This window comes from Mauremys mutica, chromosome 1 (genome assembly GCF_020497125.1).
Source record: "Mauremys mutica isolate MM-2020 ecotype Southern chromosome 1, ASM2049712v1, whole genome shotgun sequence".
In the NCBI taxonomy this organism is placed as follows: domain Eukaryota; kingdom Metazoa; phylum Chordata; order Testudines; family Geoemydidae; genus Mauremys; species Mauremys mutica.
In genome coordinates, this window is record NC_059072.1 from 304,841,274 (window position 1) to 304,863,030 (window position 21,757).

Sequence of the window (21,757 nt, forward strand, 5' to 3'; positions counted from 1 at the left end):
AGTGAATTGCAACAGATACTAGTTTCAGAGTTCCATTTTCTTTTAGTATAGCGGTAGTCTTTGAATGGATATTTAAGAGGAAGGGTGTTTGAAAGTCCCATAGGAAATTAGACATTGAATGACAGAAGCAGATCCAGTGTCTTAAAGGCATTTAGCTAGGGAGAAAGTACCTTTGGGACATGCTATCCAGATCAATGTCTACAATAACTCACAGTAATCCTTCCTGTAAGTTTTGGGGATCTCTGTCAGTGGGTGTCCATTGGTGTTGCAGTGAAGCTTGGACCATGTGTGCTGTCACTGCTGAGGCAAGTACCACAGGAGTAGGAGTGATATTGGTTCAGGCAATAGCTCAACACTTCTGTGTACATGAGCCACTTCCATGGCTGGCTTCATTAGAAGCATCTGCAGAAGCAGGTAAGGAAAGCAGTCAGTTTTCAAAGAGATACCCAGTACTTGGCCTGTAGGAGTCAGCAAGCTTGCAGTATTGGGCAGAGTGGATTCAGGGTCATGGACCTCCCTCTCCCCACCCTCCCCAAGTAGCCTGGCATCTCTCAGGTTGGAAAGTGCTGCCACAGAGTTTAACACAGGTCTCTTTTTAAAACAAAACTGATCCACCATTTTGAGTTAGGATGCTTACCAGGATAACATTTTCAAGAGGGTGGGTTTTTTTTTTTGTTTTTGTTTTTTTTTTTTTAAATCAAACTCGCAAGTCAAGGCATTTCTGTAGTATATTTTCAACAGAGGAGAGAAAATTCCTCACATTTTATCACCTCTTGCTTGTAATAAAAATCTGACAAGGTTAAAATAGTTTTTCAATCTTGTTTATTGTCTCTACATTGCATGAAAAGTTACACACGGGAATTGTCAACTTGTCAAATATAAAATAACAACAATAATAAAAAAACCTTAAGTTCAGAAACAAAAGAGTAAAAAACCAGTAGCAGCAAGATATTAATGATGGCATTAACATACACTTAAACCGATCACATTAAAAACTATTTTCTGTCAGGATAGGTATTCAAGCATAATATTCAAATCTTATTCTTTTTTTTAAAAAGTCACATTACAAAAATGTTAACATGGCAGGATGACTTAAAAATACCAATGTTTAAAACAACATTATCCAACCTGTAGACAGACACCATATGTATCTGTATCTAGTTTCTTCAGAGGTATATACAGAAACCTGCATGCCTCTTCATAGTAATCCAGTCTCACGTAGCCACAGATGGAGATTCCAAAAACATCCTCCGAGCAGCTATTCTCAGACATTTCGGGCATTCTCCAGACTTGAAACACTGATTGTGGAAGCATGCTTTGCAAACTGTTTACACACACAAGCAGGTGGGAAAAATTGCATCAATAATAGTATTCCTTGAAGGATGGTAGTTTATCCATATATGAAAGTAACTGAAGACAATTCATGACCAGGACAATGAAGCACAAAGTAACAAAGTTAATTCCATATTTTGATCCCAAGCCAATGAACCTTGAAGTCAATTGGAGTCTTTCCGTTGACTTCAATGGGCACTTGATTAGGTCTAGAAAAATCCGATGCAACAGCAATACATTTGCTATTTCAAACTCAAACTGAGACATGTAAACCCATACCAAGAACACACTTGAATTTTGTTTTCACTTACATTCAGACGACACATCCAAGTTTTCAAATATACAATAAACTCACTGAGACAAGACAGTTTGAAATCAGTGGGACTACTCACGTGCTTACAATTAGGCACTTAAGTACCTTGCGGAATCAGGGCCTGAAACATTATACATGCATGCACGCACATGCTCACAAGAAAGCAATAGATTTGGGCTGGAACATACCTGTACATCTTTTACATGTGGCAATCTGAAACGGGAAGAGTACATCTGAGCTCTGGCAAAATTCACAAATAAATCCCTTGGCTTGACAAAGCTAGAAGAATTGAAAGAGTTAATTACTTTTTTGATGTTTATTAAAAGTTCATATTTATAAAAATACATGGTCAGTTGTGGCTATTCTTCAGGCTATATACCAGACACAGAGATTTCCTTACCTCACAGTTTTCTACATGAGATATGGAGCTTTTTAGAATATCCCTGAGAAGAGGCACTAACAGCCCTCGTTTAGTCTTCACCAAGTCATCCATTGAGAACAGATGCAGCTCTGTCGTCAGGTGGCTGGAGACCTGTTCAAATTCTTTCAATACACTACAGATAAAAAAAACCATTAAATTAGAAAGTGGTGACATGTTTACTGAGAGCATGTTTAGCAAAACATGTAAGTGGAGACAGCTAAGTCTAATCAACCAGGAAGAACATAAAATTGATCTCTCTATATACAGCAGAACTTAGTTTAACTGGGTTAAAGGGCACTTGTGAATTTTGCCAAAAGCCTGAAAGTTATAATTTTTTTCCCCTGCTTCTTAACTAACCTTAGAAGAAAGAATATTCAGTCTTGCCTACCCAGTTTCTGCTGGAGTGTTCTTTGGAAGGCTACAGTGAGAACTTTCTTGACTCGTGGGTGAGGATGTATGGGGTCATTATTTAACAGCTTTTTCTCTCAAAGTTTGAGTTCAATAAGTATTTAAACTAAAAAAAAAAATCTGTTCTCAATTGTTTAGGCATCAATCTTGGGGGTGTATGAAAAAGCCTTTTAGACTATATAGTTATTGCAACAAGCACAAGATGACCACTATTGTACATTTTAACTTTCATTTGCTAACCATAACTGGATGGAGAAGGAGTGCATCAAAAATGCTTAGTTTTGACAATAATATTTTCATCAGTCATCGAATCGTTATTGTCCCTAGCCCTATAGTAGAAAGAGAGAGAGAGACTGACTAAAAGTTTTTGTTTTTTAATTTTTATTTATTTGCCTGGTTTATAAAAGACTAATTCTGTGGGTGTAAGCAACAGCATTCAGATGTCTTGCCCAGAACTCAGCTCAATGTCCAAGTGCTATCATATGCACCCACAACTAATTGCAGGTGCAAAACAGAGGTCCATTATTTTTCCATTTTATAGTTATTACATTAAGCATTGCAGGCAAGCGTTTGATTTAGACAAAAAAATAATAAAATTTGCTGGAAGAACATCTTACTTTTCTTTAAAGCCACCAATGTTTCTTTAAAGCCACCTTACTTTTCTTTAAAGCCAGCCTAAAACCACAGAGAAGTTAGGCTGATTGTGCAATGAGAGAAAGTAGTCACAGCTGCCTAACTCAGGCAGAATATGCACATTTTCTACAGCTTGTTTTGTGTCATTAGTTAAATGAAGATGGAGTGAATACAATCTACTAAAGAGCCATCATTTGAGCAACATATGGAATAACCACTCTAGTCACCTTAGAAAAACTTTGAATAGAAATTACATTGCTGAGGGAGGAACAATGTGAGTGTCCTTGAAGAGGAATAGTATCAGAAGGATGAAAGAAAAAATTCTGCCAAAAATAATTACACACATCTAATCATTAATCAAGTCTCACAGGGGTTTCTACAAAGGTACTGGCGGAAAAAAACAAGCTGCCTTATAAAATACACTATCACTTGACATTTGCAATAGATAAATTTGCAGGGAAAAGGAAGATATCATCAGAAATTCTGATGATCATATGGAACTAACGTCCTTAAAAAATGTGTGATTAAAAATTTTTCTGGAGGGGGAAGCTCCATGAATTACAATTGTACTTTTACCAAGTATTTACTATACTTAATCATGCTCCATACCTTTCAGCAAACCTGCAGGTTTTCAGTAGTTTTTTAATATGCAAAAGCTGTTCTTGTATCTCCTAAAGGATGAAGGGTAGGAAAATGTAGTATTTAAAATGAAAAGCAGAGCAGCATACTTAAACATTCAGAAGTGTTTAAGAGCACTAATTTAGCCAGTGATTATTTAAAAATTAGCATTTCACCATTAAAATTAGGAAAAATACAGCAGAGAGTTAGATCAGCTATATAATGCACCAAAAGGCCTGCCCCACAAGTGAGTATGCATGGCCAAAATATATGACCCGAAGCTGCAAGTTGTTCCTGCAGGATCAAAGACTATATAGAACCAATTGCTATGCCCCAGGGCAAGGGGATGGGTTTATAAGCCCTTCCCTTGGGTACACAAGGGCCAATAGACTTGTGCTGCACCCTTCTGTCCAACCAGTCAGCCACAGAGACACCCTCCTCTCCCCAACCCCCAGGGAGGTCAGTGTGCTCACAAGAAGGGCAGGGGGGAGTGTGAAATCCTTAGAGGAGTCAACTGTTTTCTTTTCCCTGCTGGCCAGACACAGCTGCTTTATGGGCAGAGAGCGGCAGCCAATCAAACTGCTGGTGTCTCCTGGTGGCAGGTACTTGTTCAACAGGGCATCCAATTCCCTGATAAACTGGAATTGGAAGTGGATTAGGAGAAGGCATCTCTTAAACAAGGTGGGAAATAGGTTTGGGGCTCCTAATGTCTGGTACAGAAAGGAGAAAAACCCCTCGTCCCCATCCCTTTAACCTTCATAAGAGTGGATGGTGCTAGTACCAGGTGAATTGGAACAGCGGGAGAAAGGTGGTACAGATAACAAATGAAAAATGACCTGCACTGGATGAGTTATTGCCAGATAGTTCCCAGATATGTTACTTAATAAAGCGGCAACCTAATTAAACCAGATTCCTGGGGTCTAGTCTTTCTTCTGGCAGTGTGCAGGACAATGCCACACTCCTCAATTACAAAGAAGCTGCTACTTACCCTGACTCTGTTCAGTTCCTTTGCTTTTGTATAGAGGGTTTTGTTGATACACGACACATTGAAGATGGGGTTTTGCCATATGCTGAGCAGGAGATGTTTGGAGAAGTTACAGACATAGTACTTTTTGAAGTCCCATTTCATCAATATTCGGGCAGGGATGGAAGTTTGCGCATAACTATGGCAACAGTCGCAGAAGTACTTCCCCAGGTAATCACAATAGCGGAGTCTCCTGATGTATTCTGAGGAGGGTCAACAATGAAGATAATTGTTTAAAGAACCATTCTTCTAAAAACTACGGTATTGCCTTTTAACTGCATCAATCCAGTAATAAATAATTCAGATCTACAGAAAAATAGGCTTGGGGGGGTGGGGAGAGGGAGTTTGTTTTTTTAAGAGGTAGAACCATGGTCAGATTTAGTATTCTGTATTAAATATAGAAAAACTCTCTTTTGCCTATGCAAGACTGATCATAGTTATGACCATCAAAATTTACACAGATCCTTACTGGAAACACTTTTGGCTGCTTCCCACAAAACAAGTTCAGGACTGGGTCTTGTGGTTACAGGTGTAACCTCACTAATTCCTTTGCAGAGTTATTGTTAATGATTCTCTGAGTCCCTGATGTCAACTCAAATATTAATTTTGTTCTGACAGGCATGAGCGAGTCTCTCTCTTTGTATAATGGACCCAGTATAGCACTTTACATTCATTTCAGAGATTTCCCATGCAATGAGACCTGATGAAGTGGATACATCTGAACATTACAATGCATTAAGCAGCTTGTGAAAAAAAAGTATCCCAACGATTCTTATAACTTCAACAGGGTTTTGTGGTCAAGTCTTTAAAAATAAGAAAACCACTTACACATCCTCTCTCTTTTTAAGACCAGTTGACAGTATCAATTGGCAAGGATTACGAATTCTATTTCAAAAGTATTTTCTAATTAAGATTTATGATTTGCAGCTTGGAGACTTATATTTTACTATTAGCCTACTTTAAAAAAAAGTCAAGCTATTTTACATCATAAATAATTTGCTTCCAGTTTTATTGTTGAAAGTCACCACTTCTAACTGTGGATAAGTAGGAGTGCTATGAAGTAGCCTACAGCTGATGGAGAAGAGCGTTGTGTTCAGGCTGTAATAACATTTCAGGTGGAGATATGATCCTACTGTGCATTGTGCTACATGCATCCCCAACCTGGAATGTTTTCTTCTAGTTAAGGTATTGCCGGAACTGCAAAATATATCCTGTCAACACAAACTGGGGGTTGCTTGGTGTGGTATGTCTGGGGGTTTGTGTTTCAATACTTACTGAGTTCTATTGGGGTTCCACAACCAGCACAAGTAAAGTTTTGTGCAGCTACAACGGCATCTCTCCTGTACAGACAGACAAAATTAAATCACACTGTCCAAAAGCATCTCTGATCAGTTACATTCTCCCAGAATGACAGACAACTGCACTAATACTTATGAATATTTTCAACTTGGAAGTCTGATCATGTTACTAAAAAAAAAAAAAACAACACAATGTAGGAAGAGAAGTCAGTTGTAAAAGAGAAGTCTGTATGTTATTTTACAGTGGAACTCTAAGTTAATCTTTGTAGACTATGCAGACACTGGTACCAGAGATCATGGTATGCCAGAAGTATGATACTTCCCCAGTCTTTCTTTAAGAAAGCTTAAAGGGATACTGTCGACCCGGAAAAAAGTCACGTTTGTCTGAACTTTTTGTACCCATTATTAATTACAAGTAACACAAAAGATTTTTTTCTGCCAACTTCTGCTAAAACAAAGTTATTAGTTTGTTTACTTTGTGCATTTGACAGCACTTTAAGTAGAGCAAGATTCATAATTTTTCTGCATAGTCAATCTTTTGCTTGCTGAAAAAAAGTCCTGAGCCAGCAGGGGAGCAAAAAACCAAAACCCCACAATCCTCAAAAAAAGTAACTCACCATATTGAGTAACAGTATATAGACAGTGTTAGTCAGGACATAATGACTCAGCAAAAGTAGGCATTACTACATAACTTCCAGTGAAACACTGGAGAACAAGGTACTGAACAATAGGCCTCATCCAAAGCCCAATGAAAATCAACAGAAATCTTTTCACTGATCTCAACAGGCTTTGGACTGGGCTTAGTGTATAACAGAAACAAAATGACCAGTCCCACAGACAGACAAATACTTGAGACTTACTTGAGTGATGGGTGAATACTAAATATTATTTGAAACCTAGGTGGGGCCCAGTCTGTGGTTCCTCTTAATCTGGCTTTGACCTTTATTTCTTCTGCCAGATTCCCACTAGACTCAAGTTCCTTTGGAATATTTTCTTTATTTGCATGCTGTTGAAGACAGAAAGACAGACTTAAGTGTGGAATTTAACCTGCAACCTAGTAGTTGAACAGATGCTAACATGCTTTGCAGACTATGCAATGAAATGTCACCTTCAACACTCCAACAGCTGTCAGTACAATCACAGTTTTGATACCCAAAGTCATGTTTAGTAGCAACTCTTGAAGGACTTCCTGTGTTCACAGAGATCCCATTTACATGACTGTCCTACGTTGCATTAAATGCATTAGAGCTTTCTAACCAAGACAGACTCCCCTCCCCACCAATTGCTTAAAAATAACCAAACCCTGAACACACATTTATATCATTCTAAGCATCCGCCTTCTCCCCATGCCAATGAGGCAGCTGCACTGAACGCTCTGAATAATAAGCACATTGTTTTCTGTTCAAAAGACTTACTTTCTCCTTAGTTGTATTCAGGCACCTAGACAGCTGAACGTTATTGGTTACAGACAGAAACTGTTTCCTGAACTCTTGGTAAAGCTTCTGTGCTGTTACTTCAGCAGAATTGCAGCCCGGATCAAAAGATAATCTGAAAATTAAGCAAGCCAAATGGTAGCATTTCATAAGTAAATTTGTGTCCTCCACATCCCTGAAGATTTCTCACACTCCTTCCATCCTCCCCCCACTTTGATTCACCTATGCCCTCTAGGATCCTTGTGCCACATCCATCAAACAAACTATGTTCCCTTCCTGCCTCTTTTTAGGAGAATCACAATATGGCAGGGAAGAGTATTGCCACCCGGCTATTTACTAAGTTATGAGAAATACAAAAAGTTACCTTTTATCTAGAGATGCTGTAATATTTTCCAAGTCTTCAAGTTCTGCAGAAAAGGAGGAAAAATTTGTTAGCCCTACAAAAGCAAAAACCTCCACCTCCTTGCCATTGTATTCTATCTACTTTAGGTTCTTATATGGCTCCCATTACCGTAGTATCTGAGCACCTGACAAACTTTAATATATTTATCTTCACAAGAGCGCTGTCAGGTAAGGAAGTGCTATTATCCCATTTTATGTTGTCAGTCCATCTCTTCTTCTGTCTACCTCTTCTCCTCCTCCCCTGTACTGTTCCTTGGAGGATGATCTTGGCTAGGCCAGATGATCTTGTTACATGGCCGTACCACTTCAGCTTGTGCTTCTTCACGGTTGTCAGGAGGTCTTCATATGACCCAGTGCATTGGGTGATGATGTTGTGGTTGAAGTAGGAGATGCCCAGGATTTTACAGAAGTATCTCATCTCTACCACCTGTATTTTCCATTCAAGTTCTGCAGTAAGGGTCCATGTCTCGCACACATACAGAAAAATGGAGATGACCAATGCGTGCAGCAGTTTCAGTTTGTTTTCCAGGGAGATGTTCTTATTCCTCCAAATTGGCTTTAGCATTGCCACTGCTGCTGTTGTTTGCGCAGTTCTTGCCAGAATTTCTGCCTGTGATCCTTCATCAGTGAGGATTGCCCCCAAATACTTAAACTGTTTCACTAGGACATCAGTCATTATTTGCTCCAAGTAGATGTTGAACAGTGTGGGCAAAAGAAGGCAGCCTTGCCAGACTCCAGCAGTGGTGCGAAACCACTCTCCTATTGTGCCATTGATGAGAACTGCACTGCTGGCCTTGGCATATAGTTGTTTAAGGGTAAGAATAAGCTTACAACCAACATTGTGCATCTTCATGGTTGCCCAGAGAGCTTTGTGCCATACTCAACGCCTTCTTGAAGTCAACAAAGACATGGTAGATGTCCTGCTGGTGTTGTAAGTACTTCTCACATAGAACACAAAGATTGAAAATCTGTTCTGAGGTACTTCTTCCAGCACGAAAGCCAGCCTGTTCTTCAGCGATGATATTCTCCACTTGTGGCTTCAATCTGTTCAATATGACTTTCAACATCACTTTGCTGGGATGGCTAATTAAGCTTATGGTCCAGTAATTTTGACACAATTGCAGGTTGCCTTTCTTTGGCAGAGTGATGATTAGTGACTGTGTCCACGTGGAAGGCCACTCATCGGTCTGCCATATCTTATTGCAGATCTTGGTGAGTAGATCTATTACTATTTCTCCTCCGAATTTCATCAGTTCGGCTAGGATATTGTCAATACTTGTAGCCTTTCTGTTCTTGAGTGATTTCACAGCTGTCTCCACTTCTTCACGCAGCATAGGAAAGTCATCCTCCCCTGTTGAATCTGGGCTATCTACACTAGTATCTCCATTTGTCTGGTGGTTTTATAGATCAGAGCAGTAATTTGTGCACCTATTGATGATGTCCCTTTCTTCTGTAAGATTGTTCCCTTCTTTGTCTTGAATTGCGTTAGCTTTTCAGATTTTTTACAGATGGGTAATGGAAGCACAGAGATGCTAAATGACTTGCCCAAGATCACACAAAACCTGTGGCAAAGCAGGGAATTGAACTCAGGTGTCTCAGCAGCTATATAGGGAATCTGTGGTGTGTGCACTTTGGGCACTACCACATACATTGCATGTGCACGTTAATATATAAGTCAACTACTGGAAAGTATTCTTGCTGTAGAAATGAACTCCTGTATTATTATTACATATGATAGAGTTTTAGCACTTATGAAAAGCTATTTCAACTCTTCCAATTAGTAGTGCACGATTACCAAGAGAGAAATTTTATCATACACTTGTGAGTTTGTACTATAAAATACATACTATGGCAACATGTAGCTCTGGAAAAGTGGCACTGAAGTAGTTAGTAAATCTATCCAGACTCATTGCAAGTTGCAGCTGCATTAGTTTGAAAGTCTTACCAATAATTACAAATTCATCATCTGAGTCACTATCGCAGTGAAATCTTCCGGCCTCATGATGTGACGGTGGATTTACTGATGAGCTGACCTGCAGCACAGCACAACCTTTAACAAAGTAAATGATCCATTAATAAGAGCTTCATGGAGGGATTAATATATTTAGATCTTTGCACTATTTTAAACATTCTGTCACTGTCTTCTCCTCTCTCTCCATCAAACAAAAGCCACACACTAAATGTAGAATGAGCTTTTAGGTTGTATGTTCTTTGGGGTAGGGACTGTCATTTCTTTTGTATTTGTAAAGTGCCTGACACAGCGGGGCCTGAGCTGGTTGAAGCCTGTATTAGCTACTGCAATTATAAATATTTAATAGTAACTTGCTTTCCCCACTCCACACACTTCTTCTTCAGTGATTTCCCCCCAAGAAGTTACATCATTTAGATTCATGTTATCCTATGTATTAAAATCCCTTTTGGGACATGCCCATTTTACAAATTCATGTATTGTGCAGTGTTACAATATCATAAGCCTTTGTTACCCTGACTCATACTACATGTGCACAAATACTGCTTGAGATTTCATCCTACTCAAATGTCTAGTGACTGATCCAGGAACTAATGAAGTACGTTATAAAGCAAATTGATGATAGTCAGACTCCATAACCCGTAATACAAAAAAGGAAGATGAAGAAACCACACATTACAAACGTTGCACTTGAAGGTGGTTTTTTTTTTTTAAATCCTAAATTGACAGTTTCACTAACAAAGAACATGAACTACAATTTCTAGTGAATCACAGTCCAGCACAAAGAACTACATATATCCCCAGGCACACTCCAAAGAGAGACACAAACCATAAAAAAAAGATACACAGATGTGAATGTTAAAGAAAAACTGGCAAGCATGGGAATCATTTGGAGAATCAAATTTATCAGGGATACATCTCATGGGACAAGCGACCTTTTATTTTTGACTGTCTGCCTGGGGAGTCAGTGAAGATTAGACAGGACAAGGAATTCACTTATGAGAAACACCCATCCCAACTCTTTCTGTAGGGTAATCACACAAAGGCAGGCAATAAAGCACTGCATTATGGGTTAACATTAAATAACTTGCCTTCATAGCCACTGTCTGAAGAAGCAGAAGAAGCAGATTGTGTCTTTACTCTGGTATAAGAGGATATTTCTGAATCAGTCTGATAGCTGCCTAGCGATCCACTGGTTTCCTCTGTATTCCAGGGCTCTGCATGTTGACTTAGGATACTGCACTTCATTTTTTCCAAAGATGCTATGATCATATCTGCAACAAAAAAGTGTGCATTCTCCTAGACGTAGAAAAGAGGAATGTTTATTACTAATTTACTCCTTAGTGTAATTAGTGTCAGCTTCTCTTCCCAACATTAACAAGCCAAGAAATGCATACTTAAAGCATACCTGGCCTTTAATTTAAGAAGCTGCAGGAAATTAAAATAAAACAATGCGGGTAAAAGGTACAGTATCCAAGAAACTCAATTTATGTCTATCTTAATTTTTTTAAAGTGTATTTGTTGCATTAATTCTCTTTCCCTCGTTTAAATCAAAAGGAAGAAACTTAAAATGCTTAATGCTCTTGGCAGGTGTGTATATTTAGGCATTTTTAAGGGCATATTCCCAAGATTACAACATAAATTTTAGTAAGCATATTTTAAACCATGTAGCATATTTACTAGGCTTTAATTCAAGGAGTGAGGTATATATAGACACTTTAGCGTGCATATTAATTTTGAAGCGGTGAGGTGTGGCAGGCTTTAATACTACCATGAGCTTCCCAGATGAGGGATGATAAAAAGTGCAAAAGCACTTGCCTATCTCACTGACTTAATTCTTTAATGTTTGCAAGGTATAATTAACCCCATTTTACAGGTGGGAAAATGGAAACTTGCGTGACTAGATCAAAAGGTCACACAGGAAATTGTTGATAAAGTCGGGGACAGAACTCAGATTCCCCTGGCTCCCACTGTGCAGTTGCTGGCTTGCTTGCATGCAACTTCAAGGTCTAATAGGAAAGCTCATTGCTTAAAAATACCCTCAGGATCTAGTGTTGCAACTTGTGAATGCAGATATCAAATAATCCACTAAAAAAAACTGAGTTACTGCTCTAAAAATGGCACTGGTTGTAACTGCAACATTCTTCACAGCAGTGTAATGGAAAGCTGTAGTAATAAGCTCTATTAAATTATCATCACTTAAGAACAATTAAAAATGAAAACTTCAGTAGGCATTTCTTCAACTTTTTAACCATCTTTAGGACAAAGAGGTGAACAACAGATTTTATTTCTAAACAATTCCAATAAAATGGCATTTTCTCAACATTACAGGCCCTCATATAATGTCTCAAGAAGTTCACTTGGGTGCCTGAAGAAACTGTATCTTAAACTACATGTTGTTCGATTATCACTACTCCTTTCAACAAGATTTGGGACATACCATTAAAAAAGGAAAGAGAATTAAACAGCCATGGTTCTGAGAAAGTTTGATGGATGCTGAATGGGGGTTAATACCTGGTCACTGGCAGATCTCAGAATAGTGCCATGTCCAATGGTTAAGAACGTGCCTGCAAGAGTTTGTGTTGCCAAGTGGGTACTTGCATATTGAGGAACTTACATAAGCAATCAGGCTGCATTTACATGAACTCTGCTCTCACTCCTTTTTCACCACCTTCCTTTTATACACTGAGCTCCTTCCCTTTAGGAAACAGCTCCGGATCATAGAAGAAAGGTGGAGAAGACCTATTAGGTCATCTATTCCCTCTCCCTCCCAGTGCAGGATTGTAACCTTCAATACACAGATTAGTGCTTTGTCCAATCTTCTAACAGTTCCCCTGGGAGACTACTCCATCATCTAATAGAGGTCAACTGTCAGGAAGTTTTCTCCTGATATTCATCTTATTTCCCCCCTGTTAGTTTTACCCCATTACTTCTAGTTAAACCCCTTGTACCATCCCTGGTGTCTGAACCCTTTCATATTTGTTATATTCTCCCCTCTCCCTTTCATAATGACTGAGCACTTTGATCTTTCCTCTAAGATGACAGACTCCTGATAATTTGTATAGAGAGGGCAGTGCTGCCTAGTGGACAGAGCACTGGATTGGAATTCAAGAGACCTGGGTTCTATTCCCGGCTTTGCCACTGATAGACAGGATGACAAAATGGTGGGGTCTAAATTAGCTGCTACCAATCAGGAAAGAGCTCTTGGAGTCATTGTGGATAGTTCTCTGAAAACATCTGCTAAAAATGCAGCAGCAGTCAAAAAAGCTATCAGAATGTTAGGAACCATTAGGAAAGGGCTAGATAATAAAATAGAATATATCATAATGCCTCTATATAAATCCATGGCATGCCTACACCTTGAATACTGTGTGCAGTTCTGGTCACCCCATCTAAAAAGATATATTAGAATTGGAAAAGGTACTGATAGAGGCAACAAAAATATTCAGTGCATGGAACAGCTTCCGTATGAGGAGAGTAAAAAAACTTGGACTTTTCAGCTTGGAAAAGAGATGATTAGGAGGGGATATGATAGAGGTCTATAAAATCTTGACTGATGTGGAGAAAGTGAATATGGAAGTGTTATTTTCTCCTTCACATAACACAAGCACAAAACAAATCCTGTGCTATACTTTCACAGAATAGCATGAAATAATGCAGATAAAATGGAGGTTTAGGAAAGGGGAAAACGTTGTTTGGAAAATGTTTGGAATGAAAAGGAAGTATCTTTAAAGTACTACATTCCCTGGAGTGAGTGAAAGGAGGGTGTGTAGATGGGGCAATATTGAAAAGCTTGGGCTGAATTTTAATTTGTAAGAATGCTCATCCTAAAACAGAATAAAAAAGAAAAAAAAACAGCAGGTTGTAAAAGACTAATTTTGGCATCACAAAAATTTGTTCTTCTAAAGCCGATCAGAAGGAATCAGTTCTATGTAGCCTGACTAGCAAACAATCAAGTGTAATTATTCATAAGTGACTATTCTGTACTAGAGTATTGGTGCAATAGATCCATGACAGCAATGATCTCACCTTCTCCACATCTACAGGAAGCATGAAGATATCCTGCAAGGAACGGTTCAAGGAAATAGCTCCTACGCTTAAAGCTGAAGTAGCACCTGTAGGCATAACAATAAGCATTATTATTAGTTATTTGTTTCTTTGCACTTGCCACAATGTGTTAAGTGCTTTCCAAGAGAAAAACTTGCCCTTGTTTTCCAAAACTGTCACCGGGTGTGGGAGGGGGGAAGAATTATCAAAGGTAGAGACAGTTTGAGAGGCCTTTGTCTTTGGAAAATACAGACAGTACTTAAGTTATCCAGCCAACCTGAAGAAAGTATGTCAAGTTTAGGGGAAACAAAGCTTAAATACACTGCAACACATAACTTCATTGTAAACCTGCCTCAGAATTCTAAGCAAAACCCAAAGCTGTTCATTTAGTACACTACCAAACACACAAAATACCACCACATTGAACTACAAATAGAGGAGTGTGGAACCGAGCAGTTAAGAAAAGCCACATGGCAAAGCCAGGACACTCCATATGCAACCCTTGGAAAACTTCATGTGTTATTACAGTAAGCACATGGAAAGTTAATGGTGCTCAGAACCGTTAGCCACTGGCTGGAAGATAAGACTCACACTAGCACAATACATGTTCCAGTGGGGGTCTAATCATACAGGGGCCAGCTGCAGACAGCGTGGGTGTTGGTTTCATATGAATGCAAGAAGTTCAGAAAAGTTTGATTTATATTTCCATATGTCCTGAATCCCTACTGCATGATAGCATATGTAGGACCACCATATATAGAACATAACATAACATAAGAACATAAGAAAGGCCGTACCGGGTCAGACCAAAGGTCCATCTAGCCCAGTATCTGTCTACCGACAGTGGCCAATGCCAGATGCCCCTGAGGGAGTGAACCTAACAGGCAATGATCAAGTGATCTCTCTCCTGCCATCCATCTCCATTCTCTGACGAACAGAGGCTAGGGACACCATTCTTACCCATCCTGGCTAATAGCCATTTATGGACTTAGCCACCATGAATTTATCCAGTCCCCTTTTAAACATTGTTATAGTCCTAGCCTTCACAACCTCCTCAGGTAAGGAGTTCCACAAGTTGACTGTGCGCTGCGTGAAGAAGAACTTCCTTTTATTTGTTTTAAACCTGCTGCCTATTAATTTCATTTGGTGACCCCTAGTTCTTGTATTATGGGAATAAGTAAATAACTTTTCCTTATCCACTTTCTCAACATCACTCATGATTTTATATACCTCTATCATGTCCCCCCTTAGTCTTCTCTTTTCCAAACTGAAGAGTCCTAGCCTCTTTAATCTTTCCTCATATGGGACCCTCTCTAAACCCCTAATCATTTTAGTTGCTCTTTTCTGAACCTTTTCTAGTGCTAGAATATCTTTTTTGAGGTGAGGAGACCACATCTGTACACAGTATTCGAGATGTGGGCGTACCATGGATTTATATAAGGGCAATAATATATTCTCAGTCTTATTCTCTATCCCCTTTTTAATGATTCCTAACATCCTGTTTGCTTTTTTGACCGCCTCTGCACACTGCGTGGACATCTTCAGAGAACTATCCACGATAACTCCAAGATCTTTTTCCTGACTCGTTGTAGCTAAATTAGCCCCCATCATGTTGTATGTATAGTTGGGGTTATTTTTTCCAATGTGCATTACTTTACATTTATCCACATTAAATTTCATTTGCCATTTTGTTGCCCAATCACTTAGTTTTGTGAGATCTTTTTGAAGTTCTTCACAATCTGCTTTGGTCTTAACTATCTTGAGTAGTTTAGTATCATCTGCAAACTTTGCCACCTCACTGTTTACCCCTTTCTCCAGATCATTTATGAATAAATTGAATAGGATTGGTCCTAGGACTGACCCTTGGGGAACACCACTAGTTACCCCTCTCCATTCTGAGAATTTACCATTAATTCCTACCCTTTGTTCCCTGTCCTTTAACCAGTTCTCAATCCATGAAAGGACCTTTCCTTTTATCCCATGACAGCTTAATTTACGTAAGAGCCTTTGGTGAGGGACCTTGTCAAAGGCTTTCTGGAAATCTAAGTACACTATGTCCACCGGATCCCCCTTGTCCACATGTTTGTTGACCCCTTCAAAGAACTCTAATAGATTAGTAAGACACGATTTCCCTTTACAGAAACCATGTTGACTATTGCTCAAGAGTTTATGTTTTTCTATGTGTCTGACAATTTTATTCTTTACTATTGTTTCAACTAATTTGCCCAGTACCGACGTTAGACTTACCGGTCTGTAATTGCCGGGATCACCCCTAGAGCCCTTTTTAAATATTGGCGTTACATTAGCTAACTTCCAGTCATTGGGTACCGAAGCCGATTTAAAGGACAGGTTACAAACCTTAGTTAATAGTTCCGCAACTTCACATTTGAGTTCTTCCAGAACTCTTGGGTGAATGCCATCTGGTCCCGGTGACTTGTTAATGTTGAGTTTATCAATTAATTCCAAAACCTCCTCTAGTGACACTTCAATCTGTGACAGTTCCTCAGATTTGTCACCTACAAAAGCCAGCTCAGGTTTGGGAATCTCCCTAACATCCTCAGCCGTGAAGACTGAAGCAAAGAATCCATTTAGTTTCTCCGCAATGACTTTATCATCTTTAAGCGCTCCTTTTGAATTTTGATCATCAAGGGGCCCCACTGGTTGTTTAGCAGGCTTCCTGCTTCTGATGTACTTAAAAAACATTTTGTTATTACCTTTGGAGTTTTTGGCTAGCCGTTCTTCAAACTCCTCTTTGGCTTTTCTTATTACACTCTTGCACTTAAGTTGGCAGTGTTTGTGCTCCTTTCTATTTGCCTCACTAGGATTTGACTTCCACTTTTTAAAGGACGTCTTTTTATCTCTCACTGCTTCCTTTACATGGTTGTTAAGCCACGGTGGCTCTTTTTTAGTTCTTTTACTGTTTTTCCTAATTTGGGGTATACATTGAAGTTGGGCCTCTATTATGGTGTCTTTAAAAAGGGCCCACGCAACTTGCAGGGATTTCACTTTAGTCACTGTACCTTTTAACTTTTGTCTAACTAACCCCCTCATTTTTGTATAGTTCCCCCTTTTGAAATTAAAGGCCACAGTGTTGGGCAGTTGAGATGTTCTTCCCACCACAGGGATGTTGAATGCTATTGTATTATGGTCACTATTTCCAAGCGGTCCTGCTATAGTTACCTCTTGGACCAGCTCCTGCGCTCCACTCAGGATTAAATCTAGAGTCGCCTCTCCCCTTGTGGGTTCCCGTACCAGCTGCTCCATGAAGCAGTCATTTAAAGTATCAAGAAATTTTATCTCTGCATTTCGTCCTGAAGTGAAATGTTCCCAGTCAATATGGGGATAATTGAAATCCCCCACTATTATTGGGTTCTTAATTTTGATAGCCTCTCTAATTTCCCTTAGCATTTCATCATCACTATTACTGTCCTGGTCAGGTGGTCGATAATAGATCCCTACTGTTATATTTTTACTAGAGCATGAAATTTCTATCCATAGAGACTCTATGGAACCTGTGGATTCGCTTAAGATTTTTACTTCATTTGAATCTATACTTTCTTTAACATATAGTGTCACTCCTCCCCCTGCACGGCCTGTTCTGTCCTTCCGATATATTTTGTACCCCGGAATGATTGTGTCCCATTGATTGCTCTCAGTCCACCAGGTTTCTGTGATGCCTATTATATCTATATCCTCCTTTATCACAAGACACTCTAGTTCACCCATCTTATTATTTAGACTTCTGGCATTTGTGTACAAGCACTTTAAAAACTTGTCCCTGTTTATTAGCCTGCCTTTTTCTGATGTGCCAGATTCTTTTTTATGTGACTGTTTATCATCTGATCCGGCCCTTACATTATACTTCTCATTCCTCTGCTCCTGACTATAACCTGGAGATTCTCTATCATCAGACTCTCCCCTGAGAGAAGTCTGTGTCCGATCCACACGCTCCACTGCAGCAGTCGGCTTTCCCCCATCTCCTAGTTTAAAAAGATGCAGCATTTCTCGTTTTACAATGTAGTAGCTGCCGTTTTCATTTTTACAGTGCTTACTGGTGATTTTGATGAATATGGAAGACAAAAGCACCATCTCATCCCTTTCAGCACCTTTTTATGACAGAGCAGAGCATACATTTGTGTGTTCCATTCTATGCATCCGAAGAAGTGAGCTGTAGCTCACGAAAGCTTACGCTAAAATAAATTTGTTAGTCTCTAAGGTGCCACAAGTACTCCTGTTCTTTTTGTTTCTCTATAGCTCTTGAGTACCTACATTCAATCACATAAACATGATGTGCTGGAATGGGTCTTAATTCTTGTTGAGATTAAAGCCTCACCTTCATTAAAATGAGTTGGCTCATATTCTAATACGTATTTTATATTCAAATCCCAAAGAACCACTACTGCAAGAAATTAGCCAACTAATATTGACAAGATAGAGGGGCAAGGGGATAGTTTATACAGTCACAACTATATATATATAATAAATAATAAATAAATAAATAAATAAATGGAGCATATGATAATAAGACCTGTGCTTACCACCACCTTTACCACTTTGCTTGTATATTGTTTCTCTCTTCCCTACCTTGCATGTATTGACTTGTTTCAGTTAAAAAGACTTTGGGGCAGGGCCTGGCTTTTTATGTACTCACATAGCATCTGGCACATTCTGGGTATACTACAATATAAAATGATTTAGAACATGCAGATGACAAGCAAACGGTCTGTCTTTTTCAAACTAGACCATCTCCACCATAGACTTTCTGCTTAAAATGATAAACTATAATGAACAGACAGGGGCGGCTCCAGGCACCAGCGCAGCAAGCGCGTGCGTGGGGCGGCAAGTCGTGGAGGGTGGCAGTCAGGCAGCCTTTGGCAGTGTTTCTGTGGGAGGTCCACCGGTCCCACAGTTTCAGTGGCAATTCAGTGGCGGGTACACCGAAGGCACGGAACCAGCAGATCCCCCACAGAACCGCCACCAAATCTGTGGGACTGGCAGACCTCCCGCAGAAACGTCACTGAAGGCTGCCTGACTGCCGTGCTTGGGGCAGCAAAAAACACACAACCGCCCCTGTGAACAGAGAGAGACTCCTGAAAACACATAAGAATAGTTTATGCAAATCATCCCTTCCAACTAATTAGCACTGAACATTTCTCAATACGTTAAGCATTTTTATTTGGCTATAATTGGACACTTCACCTTGAATGGTCCTTTAGAATGTGTTAACTATAATATGTGCTAACTACTTATGCTAAACTGTTTGATCTTGTATTTAGCTGTGACACAGACCTGAAGAAGAGCTCTGTTTAAGTTCCAAAGCTTGTCTCTCATCAACACAAGTTGGTCCAATAAAGATATTAACTCACCCACCTTGTCTATCTGGAACCCACAGGGCTACAACAACACTGCATACATTGAAGATAAAGTAATCCTGTCCTCCCCATCTTACTACAAAAGGGTTCCATTTCTCTCTGAAGGAGCTTAGTTAGGATAAGGTGGGGGAAGACAAAAAGACCAAACACAGCATCACACTAAGTAAGAGTGAGTATTTTCCTCTTTAGAAGTCTGCCTTCACATTCAAGTTTTAACTCAGCCAAGTTTCACCAAAACATTTGATTAAACTTATAACAATCTAAAATTTGTACTTCCTTTTCAGAATTTAACATCTTTACAGCCTCAACTTACATGTGCAACAGATCACTGTATGCACCGTTACAGAATGAGTGAGCTAGCCGTACTTTGGAGCTACCTAGTAGGATAAACATCCCCCTGCCTAGTCAGGTAAAGGTTTGGAAAGAGAGAACTGTGCCAGCTGGCGATAACAGCAGGGTTGCACACACAGTCTGTAGGAGGAAGCTAGGTGGGGCCTGACAGCAACATGTTTCAAACTGTGACAGATAAAACTGTATGCGGTGTTGTAGCCATGTGGGCCCCAGGCTATTAGAGAGAGAAAGTGGGTGAGATAATATATTTTATTGGAGAGAGGGAGAGGGAGGGAGAGAGAGAGAGAGAAGGTGGTCCAATACAAGAAATTACCTCACCCACTTGGACAAAATTGTCAGTTTGCTTGCTAGGAACTGTGCATCACTGCTCTAACCCTTCTGGGGTCTGGGAAAGGACATTTCAGACAGTCACATTAGGAAACTGGTTACTCTGAGTAGCCTAGGCAAAAAATTAAACCTAAAGGGAAGTAACAGCCATTTTGCTTGCCACACACCTATCACCACAAAGACCAGGAAAAACCATTCATTTAAACAGTTACCTAGCAAAGGTAGAGATTTGCATATCAAATTAAACTGTACTGAAGTCATGGGGGGGCACCTTAGTGTGGCCCTTTTTAATCAGAGATTATTGGAGGGGTCCTTAGAGGAAGTTTCACAGGATAAGTAGAAACAGTTTCATAGTTAAAAAGAAAATTCCATTAAAAATCAGTTTGTCTGGATTTAAACATCAAGGCTTTCATTTTCCTGGTTTTTTTCCTTAGCAGTGGGAGACAGGGCAGCAGGAATCACACCAACATTTAAATGGTGGGGGTGGATTTGAGAGAGGGACAAAGCTTGCTTTCAGGTAGGAATCAATCTTATCTCATCCTTCTGAGAATCAAAGGTAAGTTCAGCATTCAGGCTAGGTAGAGAGTCCCTCCTCCCCTCCCTCTCTCTCCCCCTCCCTCCAGATATTCTTGGAAGTGGTAGTGAATGGCCCTGCTCCACTAAGAAACACCCCTTCTTAAATACAGTCTATGCTTTTTTTTCCAGGTGCCCAAACTGAGACATTCCAGCCCCTTCCCCCAGTCAGATGTCTGAGTAGAGAGTTCATTATTCCATGGGACTGGGTGCAGTTGCAAGACAGTCAAAATTGATGATCTGGGGGCTTTAAAATTATAGTCATTCAACAAGGTATCAAGCATCTTTCCTGGGCTGGGCACCAGTCTAGAATGCAGCGCAACAGACTGGTCTTGACAACATTTTTCCAGCACAGAATGCAAAATTGTAGTCAGCACACAGAATGGAAGACATTGCAAAAAGAGACGTCATAATTTGAAAAAGACCTATTCCACTATGCATGATAGGTAGAGCCCTCCATAGATACAAAATTTGTATCCGCATCCGATCCGCAATCTGCAAAAAATGACCCACATATATACACATCTACATCCACAGATATGGAGATCCATGGATTTGCAGGGCTCAAATGATAGGACCCTAGCACCTGATGGGTGGGGAGGGGAGGGCATTAGGATCTACAATAATATTAACACAGGCAAGGACATTTTTAGAGTGTTGACTTCATCTTTAGCACCCCTCTCCCCTCAACCCGTTCTGGCATTTGTTTTCCAGATGACCATTACACTACCCAACATCATCAGACTCATGAGATGTGCCAAAAGCCTACATTGTTTGCAATAAGACAGATAGTTCCATGCAACTTTAACGCATAACAATCCCTGGCAACAGTTTGGAGACTTGGCCAGGATTAAACTATTCAAACCTGCATGACTAGCTGTACTTGGTTACAAACATGGGTGTAGTTTGTTTCTTCCCTTGTCTATTCCAGACAGGATCCAAATACATTGTGGCTGGTTCAGTGAACAACTGTGAATAACTGGAGCAAACCACAATTGTCAGGCCACATTAATCAACTGCTCCCAGTGTTTATGAAACTATATGTCCCAAATAACTAGTTATTGTTAAAGTCCCTGATCCTGCAGTGGGGTCTGCCTATTAAGGAGCTCACTGCAGGATCAAGACATGTTTTGAATTAACATGACATTAGCCATTTACAGATGAGAGAGACTAGAGTACTTCAGGGTGGAGCCACAGAGTTTGTCTTGGATTCACCCTCCAGCATCTGGATCTGGA

The 21,757-nt window shown here is 39.8% G+C and overlaps 1 protein-coding gene across 2 annotated transcripts in view; it reads right to left on the bottom strand.

The window, feature by feature from the left end:
• Positions 1-816: 816 nt before the first annotated feature.
• The window catches only part of RUBCNL (rubicon like autophagy enhancer), a 41,872-nt gene continuing 20,931 nt past the window's right edge, over positions 817-21,757 (bottom strand). For both annotated transcript variants that reach the window (XM_045013562.1, XM_045013558.1), the window contains exons 5-16: positions 13,881-13,966; positions 10,943-11,150; positions 9,828-9,932; positions 7,845-7,887; positions 7,463-7,595; positions 6,908-7,053; positions 6,025-6,089; positions 4,714-4,952; positions 3,717-3,778; positions 2,046-2,199; positions 1,834-1,924; positions 817-1,324 (exon numbers count right to left, since the gene is read on the bottom strand). In XM_045013562.1, coding sequence (XP_044869497.1) covers positions 1,215-1,324; positions 1,834-1,924; positions 2,046-2,199; positions 3,717-3,778; positions 4,714-4,952; positions 6,025-6,089; positions 6,908-7,053; positions 7,463-7,595; positions 7,845-7,887; positions 9,828-9,932; positions 10,943-11,150; positions 13,881-13,966 — 1,442 coding nt within the window. In that variant the 3' untranslated portion in view covers positions 817-1,214. The remainder of the gene's footprint in view (positions 1,325-1,833; positions 1,925-2,045; positions 2,200-3,716; positions 3,779-4,713; positions 4,953-6,024; positions 6,090-6,907; positions 7,054-7,462; positions 7,596-7,844; positions 7,888-9,827; positions 9,933-10,942; positions 11,151-13,880; positions 13,967-21,757) is intronic.